This window comes from Brachyhypopomus gauderio, chromosome 4 (genome assembly GCF_052324685.1).
Source record: "Brachyhypopomus gauderio isolate BG-103 chromosome 4, BGAUD_0.2, whole genome shotgun sequence".
In the NCBI taxonomy this organism is placed as follows: Eukaryota; Metazoa; Chordata; class Actinopteri; order Gymnotiformes; family Hypopomidae; genus Brachyhypopomus; species Brachyhypopomus gauderio.
In genome coordinates this window covers 25,069,616-25,081,110 of record NC_135214.1, presented here as the reverse complement: position 1 = coordinate 25,081,110, position 11,495 = coordinate 25,069,616, and the positions used below count along the sequence as shown (strand labels likewise).

At 41.3% G+C, this 11,495-nt stretch overlaps 1 protein-coding gene across 1 annotated transcript; it reads right to left on the bottom strand.

The window, feature by feature from the left end:
• Nucleotides 1-3,368: 3,368 nt before the first annotated feature.
• Nucleotides 3,369-10,613, bottom strand: LOC143511698 (endonuclease domain-containing 1 protein-like). Its single transcript, XM_077001274.1, has 3 exons — nt 10,575-10,613; nt 7,903-8,112; nt 3,369-4,360 (listed from the first exon to the last, which is right to left on the bottom strand). Exons 1-3 carry the CDS (start codon nt 10,611-10,613, stop codon nt 3,830-3,832), a joined length of 780 nt encoding a protein of 259 aa, XP_076857389.1. The 3' UTR covers nt 3,369-3,829.
• Between the last annotated feature and the right edge of the window lie 882 nt (nt 10,614-11,495).

Genomic DNA, 11,495 nt, shown 5'->3' with positions numbered 1-11,495 from the left:
CAGACAAACACAGCACCCTTGCCTACCTGCATTCCTTTTAATCCTCTCAGTAAAGTAACCTGAAAGGAATCACCTGTTCAAACACTTTTCACCTGTTGTGCAGCTAATTAAAGAAACCAAGGCGTGACTAATGAGTGAACGGTACTTGGCTTTATGAGGACAGTACTGCTGCAGTAGTACCAGAAACTCCATTTATTGATCCGACCTTAATGTTCTTTTCCATCTCATTTGCTTGTTTGTCACATGGGTGGAGTTGAGGGTAGTGATGGCAAAAGTGGGGCTTTTGGGAGATCGAATCAAATGAACCAATTGATTCAGAAAATGATTCGATCTTGTGAAACGTTCGAATCATCACACACCACAGTGATATGTAGTGGCATGGGCATAATTTTGATTTCATAGGTGGGGGGGACACAAATGGGCGAACGAAAATTGTTACCGGAGCGGTCGTTTTCTGCATGGTCCTAGCGCTAGATTCTTTGCTATTTAAATATTTGTTTTTTGACCGTTAAAAAGTGGGGGGGACATGAATTCATTGCTATTTAAATATTTGGTTTTAACCGTAAAAACTGAGGTGGACCAAAACCGGCTTTTGAAAAAGTGGTGGGGACATGTCCCCCCCGTCCCCCCTCCAAATTACGTCCGTGTGTAGTGGACAACCAGGGTATATACCCACAACTTTTTCTTAACAGAAATAGAAGTAATGTGTTTTTTAATGAAAAATGACATGAAATATTCCCCCATAGCATATTGTGTCCCTAAATAAATTTTGAAAACAATTTTGCAGAAAACAGGGTTGTTTTAATGATGTCATTAAGATGTATATTTCATTATGGTACACTGTTAGTGGATTGATATAGATGACATTATTCATTTTACATTGCAAGGTAGGGAAATGCTTGTGTAATCCTTTATTTATAAAACATTGCAAGTAATCAGTTGTAAGATTCTGATCTCAGACCAGCTGCTTGAATTTGAGTGCGGACTAAAACGTGCAAAAAGTTTCGAAATGTCTCGAAACGTCGTGACGTAACGAACAGTCACATGGCTTTTCACTTTTGATACAGACTTCGGAACAGTGTTTCAGAACACCGTGAATCAAATGAATCAATACAGTTCGATTCCGCGTTTCGAGTTTTACATCACTAGTTGAGGGCCTGTTCCTCTGTTCTCCCCTTTGTGTGTTGAATATTTTAATCAAACACATATCATTTTCTCACATTATTTTTGTTACAATTTATTTGGGAAATATTTTTGGGCCATTGGTCTAATCTTGATGAAAATTAAATGTAGGCAGGAGAGTTGTGAAGAACACAAAATCATCTTTCAGACATTGCATTCTGAATTTACATCATTCACTGAATTCACATAAATTAAGAAATATTTTCCAAACCTTTTCAGATAATTCTGTAATACTTTAGCCACAGCTAAAATAAATGTCATTTTAAACAGATACAATTCACTGTCAATATAAACACCATGTGGACCCACATCTGTACTGCCTGGGCAGTCGCATGTTCAACCCATGTAATCACCTTTAGGAGATGTTTCAGTTCCACCACCACCTTAAAACCCTCCAGAGAGCAGCTCACAACTGAACCAGCCTGCCTGCACACTCAGGCTGAAGAGGTGCTAAAGAGTCCCCCACAGCAGGTTGTAGGGCCAGCATAGGGGTAGGGGTAGGATAGGGTAGGGCAGTAGCGAACCGTGACCATTAAACCTGGGCCCGCTACACCCCCCCCCCCCCCCCCCGAAAAATCTTTTTCCTCTCCTAATAAACTGCAATAAAGAATAAAGAAAAAACCGAGACGACAGTATAGCTTTAGAAACGCATGTAGGGCGTTAAAATAACATTTGTATTAGATAACTTGTTAAGCAAAATAAGTTTCCAAACAAAATAAGGTTTCACAGCTCCATGGTTCTCGGAATATGTAAATGAGGACGTCAAAGGGCCGAATCGAAACTAGCTAGCGGCGGTGCTAACGACAGCTAGCGTCTCCACAGCGGGCGGAAATTATCATATAGTTAAGCCCGCCCACTAAGCGGGAAGATATGATTGGTCGATTTAACTGTCATTTGAAACTGGTATTGCGCTGAATTATAACTGCCAGGCCCTCTGTAAACGAACAGCGGGCATCACAGTGCTGATAGGGGGAGACACAGGCTCACGGGCTTCCACTTAACCCCTCACCTTCCAACACAGATTGAATAGACACGGGTGAATAATTTATTTGCTTATATTTTTGTAATTGTTTAGATGTCGATTGTAAAACTGTAAGTAGATCAAATAAAATTGGATAATTATATATATAATGTTTTAAGAATATTTTAGGCCCTCTGAGAGGGTGTAGAGGGCCCTGACGGTTCCCCACTGGGGTAGGGGTAGTATAGGGTAGGGGTAGTATCAAGGTTGAATTGTTTGTTTTGGAATGTAGTGCTCTGATGTTTAAGGTGTGAGTCTGAAGACCATGGTGGTCCTGAGTCTGAAGACTACAGTGTGAGTCTGAAGACTAAAGTGGCCCTGGGTCTGAAGACTACAGTGTGGGTCTGAAGACTACAGTGTGAGTCTGAAGACTACAGTGGCCCTGGGTCTGAAGACTACAGTGTGAGTCTGAAAACTACAGTGACCCTGGGTCTGAAGACTACAGTGTGAGTCTGAAGACTGCAGTGGTCCTGGGTCTGAAGCATGTCTGTTCTGTTTGCAGTGTGTTTCTCTTTAGTTTTATATGCATTGTTAATTAGATATTGCAGCACTTGAATTATAAATATTATTTTCAAAGGATTTTATTATTTTCTGAAGACTACAGTGTGAGTCTGAAGACTACAGTGACCCTTGGTCTGAAGACTACAGTGTGAGTCTGAAGACTAAAGTGGCCCTGGGTCTGAAGACTTCAGTGTGGGTCTGAAGACTACAGTGTGAGTCTGAAGCCTACAGTGGCCCTGGGTCTCAAGACTACAGTGTGAGTCTGAAGACTAAAGTGGCCCTGGGTCTGAAGACTACAGTGTGAGTCTGAAGACTACAGTGGCCCTGGGTCTGAAGCCTACAGTGGCCCAGGGTCTGAAGACTACAATGTAAGTCTGAAGACTACAGTGGCCCTGGGTCTGAAGACTACAGTGTGAGTCTGAAAACTACAGTGGCCCTGGGTCTGAAGACTACAGTGTGAGTCTGAAGACTACAGTGGCCCTAGGTCTGAAGACTACAGTGGGCAGTCATGGCCTAGCGGTTAGGGAACTGGTCTTGTGACCGGAGGGTCGCAGGTTCGATCCCCAGACCTGAGGCCATGACTGAGGTGCCTCTGAGCAAGGCCCTTAACCCTCAATTGCTCACTTGTATAAAAAAAAAAAATTAGATAAAAATGTAAGTCGCTCTGGATAAGGGCGTCTGCCAAATGCCATAAATGTAAATGTAAGACTATAGTGTGAATCTGAAGACTACAGTGGCCCTGTAGTGGGTCTGAAGCATGTCTGTTCTGTTTTCAATGTGTTTCTCTTTAGTTTGACATGCATTATTAATGAGATAATGAGATATTGCGGCACTTGAGTCATAAATATTATTTTCAAAGGATTTTATTATTTTCTTTTTATTTTATTCTTGTCTTCAGCATGCAGAGAATCTTATAGCTCAACTGTTATCTGTAAAGTTTTGCTGTTGTATAACAAAAACAGAAAACAGCAGGAAATTGCAGTGTGACCTCATCACTGAGACATTACAGATGGAAGTGATGTGTCATCTAACACTGTTCAATAAAGCCAGGCTCTAATCTAATCTAATGCTCATCTAATGTTACCGTGAGTGTGATCAGCCATGCTCAGGAGTACCAGAGTTTCTTCAGCACACCCCACCAAACAAAACAAAACCTGGGCCATAATGATTACTCAGATTTGTTTCCAGGTTGCTCACAGTTATACCACTGGGCTGCTGGTTGCTGTTGGGGGAGAAATAACCTCCAGAAGTGATGTTCTTGTTGTTGTTGTCAAGGCAACAGTAAGCACTCCAGAAGTAACTGGGTATGTTCACCCTGTTGTTAATCTTTTGCCCGGCAGTGTTTGGTACCACACCAGTGACCATGTAGGCTCTATTTGGGAGGCATTGGGAGGTGAGAAACATGGCTACGTCCCTCTCCAAAATTCTCCACTGGATCACGTTGAAGGAGGGGTTTTGGGGTGCAGCGTTGGTGAGGGTGAAAGTGGAATCTGCAGTGCACTGTGTGTTTGTCTGATAGACCGGATACAGGTGACCCCTATGATAGCCACTCCCAGCGTAATCTTCATTCAGGGACTGATTGTTTCCTCTGGGAGGTTTTTTGAGTGTTTTATCAGCATCAGGTTGCATGTCAGGACCCTTGTTCTGATCATCAAGCTGAAGAAAGAAAGAAAGAAAGAAAGAAAGAAAGAAAGAAAGAAATGAAGAGGGACACCATGTCACAGGTATCAAACATCCCATAAAGGAAGCAAACATATGAATCTAACTTAGAGAAATGAGAAAAAAAATGATTATCAAAAATGTGAAAATAATAATAAAATAATGAATTTAAAAAATAATAAAAAAAAGAATAAAACTGAATATAGAACTGAGAAACGCCCCTGTCTTCAGTGCTCGCACCTGGGTCTCATTTCACTCCCCTGTTTCAGTGTATATCATCCCCTCTATTTCAGTCACTGGTGGAAAGAGTACTGAAAAATTGTAATTGAGTAAAAGTATCATTACTTTGCCTAAAATCTACTCAGAGTAAAAGTAAAATTACCCATCTCAAAATTTACTCGAGTAAAAGTACAAAATTACTTTATTTAAAATGTAATTTGAGTAAAAGTTACTTAGTTACTTTCAGTTATTTAATGCATGGATGAATCGTGAACCAAATTCAGCACAAGTTGTTTTAATCGATTTCAAAATGTATTTATGTGCACATCCACACTTGCAAAAAGATCAGCTGGGCTCAGGAACATACTTCCTCACAGCACAAGGACAGTCACAACCTGTACCATAAAGTGCAAATAATTTTCAGTCCTATTGTCCAACGGACAACACTATGATAAGAATAAAGAAATTTAAATTACAAATTATTCAAAAAACAAAATGCACACAAAATTAAGTGCCCACAAGATGCCACAAATCAAACTAAAATGCAACAGGATTCCACTACTCACAATAAAATGCCCACAGGATTCCACAATTTAAAAGTAAGTGCTCACAGGATCCAACTATTCAAAATACAGTGCCCACTGGATCCCACTATTCACAATAAAATGCCCACAGGATCCCACTGTGACGCCAGGGGTGTCGGGACAGAGGCAGCCGGAGACGGGGGTTGGACAGAAGGATGTTTATTATCCATGGCAACCAAACCAGTAAAGCTCTTAGCGCACACACTGCAAGTGATGCAAGGTAAAGCTCGTAGCGCACACTAGTAAAGCTCTTAGCGCACACACTGCAAGTGATGCAAGGTAAAGCTCGTAGCGCACACTAGTAAAGCTCTTAGCGCACACATTGCAAGTGATGCAAGGTAAAGCTCGTAGCGCACACTGGTAGTGAACGCAGTGACGGACTCGCTGTGACCAGAGACGCTCATGTAGCGGCAATGTGCAGCACTGGACAAGACGATCTGCGGGCTTAAGAAGAGCAAAGTAAACAAGAAACAGGTGCTCAGTATGATGGTGATTGTGACTGTGGGAGTGGTTGCATGCGCGGGGGTGTGTGCTGGGATCGGCTGCTGGCCGGGATGCGCGCCCTCTGGTGGGCTCACAGGATCCAACTATTCAAAATACAGTGCCCACAGGATTCCACTTTTCACAATAAAATGTCCACAGGATCCCACAGAACCTGATAGATAGAAGATTTAAAGATAGAACAATCTCATCCTTTTGGAAAAAAAGTGCACCAGATTACGACCTGATTATGAGACAATGGAAAGGGCGCACGCAAGGCAAGGCCACACAATTGGCTTTCAGTTCTGGGACTCAGAAGTTTAAATTTCTGCCCGCATTTAATTTTTCACCATCAATATTTTTTTACTCAGTAATGTGAGGGCGTTCAAATGTAGTGAAGTAAAACTACTTGGGTCAAAATGTACTCAAGTAAAAGTAAAAATTACATATTTCAAAAACTACTCAGAAAATTACAAAGTACTCAATTACAGTAATGTGAGTAAATGTAATTAGTTACTTTCCACCCCTGATTTCAGTCCTCCGTGTCGGTCATTGTGTTTTGTGAGTTCTTACCTGCCCTTTCCCTGCTCTGCATTATTAAGTTCCATTGGTCCCGGCCTAGTTTAGTTCTCGTGTGTTTCTCCGTGCCTGTATTATTCCTGTCTCCGTTTCTCTGTCTGTGTGTCAGTTCTTCCTGTTTCCCCTGTGCTCCGGTTGACTCGCTTCCCTAGTCTATGTTGATCCTTAGTTTAATTGTTGGTTGTTTTGAGTTGTTCAGTAGTTTTCTAGTCTGTATTTAACCCTGTCTCTTACTTCCTAGTCTCTGTGTTTTAGTCCTTTTGTGTTGCTTTCGGTTTCATGTTGTTTTCTCAGTTGCTCCCGTCTCTTGTTTAAAGTTTTAGGTTTTGTTGATTATTCATTTCCCCGATTTCCTAGCTCGCCGTATTCCTTCATGTCTTTCATTCCGTGTTCCCTGTCTGCTGTTTTAGTGTTCTTGTTTAGTTTATTAGCAGTCCCCGCATTAAGTTCCCTGAGTGTTTGTATTCCTTATGCCCGTTCAGTTCCTCCGTCGATTTTATGTTGTTGTTTAGGTTCTGTTCTTTGTGTCGTGGAAAATTTCTGAAAATGGATGAGGACTCGGACGTGGTTAAATGATTAATTTATTACAAAAATATAAATAGGACAAAGACGGATACAGACATGAGTGTCATGAAAGCAAGGGGCAGTCCCCCTGCTTATATACAATCTTAAACACAGTTCAGCAGTTCTAACAGGCAAGTTATCTTTAGCACAGCATGTTCCAAAACATAGGCGCCCAGCAGGCTACTTTGTCTCACATGTGTGTATCTCCTAATATGGACATCCCTAGAGTTAGCGGAAGCAACTGATGTATCAGTTGAACACAGAAAAAGCTAAATGACTGAAGTATAGTAGCCTAGTGACTACCAGTTAACAGAGTGCTCTTACCCTCAGCACTCTCCCTGACCTGGGTCACAGTATAGCACACATGCCTATGAACTAAACATAAGTACATGATTACACTGAAACACACTACTTCATTATTGTAGTCCTTCTGCTTAGTCAGAATGGACATGTACTAAATCAAAGTTCATAATGATCTCTTATAATAACTAAACATGATCTAATCAATAATTTCTGTCACATGTGGTTGTCTGATCAGTTTTAAGTAGTTCTGTTAGCGGTTATCTTTTGCATGTTTTCCATTACGTACATTCCTGTTGACTTGGTTGTCTTCCTTTGTTTTGTCCTGTCTTTGATTTACTTAATAAATTATAGAAAAACCTGCATCTGCATAACACCTGCCCCCTTGATACGTTACAGGCTGAACATTTTCAAAGGTGAAACATGACATACAACACAAACACGTGTGAAACCAAAACTCAAAATGAGCAGAGGGTCCCTCGTGTCGGCTCAGCTGTGTCCTACAACATTCGTACAGAGTTGCATTTCATAACTGCATGATTTCAAACCAAAGGAAGTAAGACAGACAAAGATAAAATGACAAAGAAAGAAGGATGAGTGGACGGAGAACATGTTGGGTATTTTGGGTGTCTGGGATATTTAATGTGATTTGGTAATTATACGTCTTTCCCTAGTTACAACACAGAGAAAAGACCATTATATTTGGAGCAATTCTATGTATTCCCTATATTAAAGAGAAAAACATCACACCAGTGTTACCCAAATATACAAACAAACACACATACTGTATAACTGAGTTTTAGGAAATCTTACCTGAGGTTCAATGTCCCATCTATTGCTTCTGTCACACGCTTTATGGGCTATAAACGTGTATGCTGAGTACACTGGAATTCTGTTTGCTGTGTCATAAAGTGTTGCAAATTCATACACATTCTGAGTAGCTTGTTTCTGACAAATCTGCTTGTATTGAGTCCCTGGCAACACAGTCGGAGGTTTAGCTACTCCATTTGGGGTGGCAAAAAACTGTGGACAGGTTTTGGAGAAATCCGTCACGACCTCACCTACAACTACTGAACTACCTAGAAAAAAACAGCACCAGACTGAGGAGTTTCATGATTATAAATCAGAGCTGAAAGGGAAATACACAGTTTGTGTTCTGACCTCACTGATCTAGCCCTCACCACACAGTGGAGCTGCCATATTTATTTACATCTGCAGATGGGGAAGTCAATCAATCAATCAAAGTTTATTTGTATAGCGCTTTTCACAACACATGTTGTCACAAAGCGCTTTACAGGATTTAAAAGGCTAACAATACTATGGGTCCAGAACCCTAATGAGCAAGCCAAAGGCGACAGTGGCGAGGAAAAACTCCCTATGATGGTGGGGAATAGGAAGAAACCTCGGAAGAACCAAGACTCAAAAGGGAACCCATCCTCCATTGGGCGGCCCGTTAACACAAATTACACAAAATACAGACAAATACATAAGTCACACACAAATCACACAATCAGACTAAGTAAAGGTAAAAATGAAAGTTCTGGGTTATGATATTGTCACTGTAAATGTCTGTTGATGAACGCCAGGCTTTCATTCCGTGTCGGAGCAGCGATGCTGGTATTGTAGGCTCCGACTGCAATGTTACTCTCCAGGTGAACCTCGGAGAAAAGATATGAGATGTAGTAAATATGTAACAGATTAATCAAAGGCCAAACTAAACAGATGAGTCTTTAATCGAGTTTTAAACATTGAGACTGTGTCTGAGTCCCGAATAGAGGCAGGAAGATTATTCCACAATTGTGGAGCTTTAAAAGAAAAGGCCCTTCCACCTGCTGTGATCTTTTTGATCCTAGGAACAGTTAATAACCCTGCGTCCTGCGAGCGAAGTGAACACGCTGGGTTATATTGTTCAATAAGTTCACTAAGATAGTCTGGAGCTAAGCCATGCAGCGTTTATATGTTAATAAAAGTATTTTATAGTCAATACAGAATCTAATTGACAGCCAGTGTAATGACGATAGTACGGGACTAATGTGATCAAACTTTTTAGTTTTTGTTAAAACTCGTGCTGCTGCGTTCTGAACCAGCTGGAGTTTGTTTATCAATTTACCAGAACATCCAGCTAGGAGACTGTTGCAATAAACGAGAGGATATGAATGCATGGATTCGCTTTTCTGCATCACTAATATTTAATATGTTTCTAATTTTGGCAATGTTGCGCAAGTGAAAGAACGCTACCCTAGTTATATTATTAATATGTGTATCGAACGAGAGATCTGGGTCTATTGTGACGCCCAAGTTCTTTACCTCTGCGCTGGGGGTTATAGTAAAAGAATGTAGATTCAATGCTACATTATGTATCTTGTCTCTCGCAGCCCTAGACCCAACTATTATTAATTCTGTTTTATCGGGATTTAGTGCTAGAAAGTTACACACCATCCAATGTTTTATCTCTTCTACACATTTCTCAATCTTCCTGTTTGTGCCTAAATCATCGGGTTTTGCCGATAAATATAGCTGAGTGTCGTCTGCATAGGAATGGAAACTGATGTCATGCTTATGCATAATCTCGCCTAAGGGTAACATGTACAGTGTGAATAGAAGTGGTCCTAGGACTGTCCCTTGTGGGACACCATATTTAACCTGCACAGATTTAGAGGTTTTATTATTAACACTTACACATTGGAAGCGATCAGTTAAATATGATCTAAACCAGGAGAGTGCGACTCCTTTAATACCTACCGTGTTTTCTAGTCTATCCAGCAAAATGTTGTGGTCTACAGCAGGGGTCGGCAACCTTTGAGACGCGGAGTGCCAACTTTAACATGTCCAGTCAATGAGTGTGCCGAGTAGCGAGCGAACGTAAGTTGTTGAGCGGGGGGGGGGGGGGGGGTGGCGTCGAATGTAGCCGGGGGGTAAATGGACACAATTATATTGCGATCCGCTTAGCAGAGCGTTGAGGAGCGATTTCGATTGGAGGATCGTGCTCTCAGTCTGATATTTTTTATTACTAATTTTTTTTGCTGATGCTGGTCCAGCGTGTCGCGTGCCACTGATTATGCCTCCGTGTGCCAACGGTGGCACGCGTGCCATAGGTTGCTGACCCCTGGTCTAAAGCTTGTGTCATTGTGAGTACTATCTGTTCAAGTGCTCGCACTGTTCGCGCCGCACTTTAACTTTTGTTAATGAACACACGTTATATGTTACCGTACCTGCTCGTCGTGCCTTCCATGTCCCAACGTGGCATGGGAATCTAAGATGGCAGCATGATTGCAGCATGTGAAATTGTCTCCTCTGTGTATCACTGGATAAAGTTGTTTTTAATGGCTTTTACTGCATTTTTTATAACTCATAGTTGATGTTTAATATTACTGCTGGAATCCCCTCACAAGTTATTAGTGAAACGTGAATTTTGAACGAACTTGGCCTAAATCTGCTATATCCATCTGGATTTTGGAAAATTGGGCTGAGCTGACTACACCCACTTGGGCCTGGGCCAACGAGCCTGAGTCTGCGTCTTCCATCTAGAGCCTGGTATAACTGACCTGGGCCAACTAGCTTGAGTCTGTTATATCCATCTGGGCCTGGATCAACTAGCCTGAGCCTGCTACATCCATCTGGGCCTAAGCTAATTAGCCTGAGTCAGCTATATTCATCTTGGCCTGGGCTAACTAGCCTGAGACTGCTACATTCATCTGGAACCTGGCTACAACCACTTTCTTTGACCGCAAGTAGCAATTAGTCTTCTACAGGTTTTGTTTTTATTCTGAGTTGATGGAATTTTTCATTACATTGGTATGTTTGGTGGCATTTGGGGACATGAAACCAAATATCACTTTCTGGGGTAGTACCCATAACAATGCTCTGTGTTTTGGGGATTTTTATTATAACGGCACTTGTTTTAGTGTTGATTTTTTTACAGCCGCAGATTTATTCAGACTGGGCCTTAAATGCCTGGATTGATCTCTTGATACTCTTACTTTTATCTGGTGATGTGCAGCCAAACCCTGGGCCTGAATTGCAGTATACTCAGACCCCCGCTGATTTTAAATTAAAATCTGGTCTCAAAATTGTCCATTTTAATGTGCGCAGTTTACTACCCAAATTGGACATGGTCAGATCAACAGATGCTGATATTGTGATCATTTCTGAAACGTGGCTGATCAAATCTATTACAGATGATGATATTAATATTAACGGGTACAATGTTTACCGTACTGATAGGCTTAAAAAAGGTGTTAGTGTTGCCATCTATCTTGAGTCTAGATTTGATGCTTCAATTGTGATCTCAGTCTATTTATAAGCAAATGGAATTCTTGGCTTTGAATGTAAATATAGCCAAATCCCTTTCTTTAACCATTGTTGGTTGTTATAGACCTCCATCTGCCAGCAGGGAAGCAGTGTCA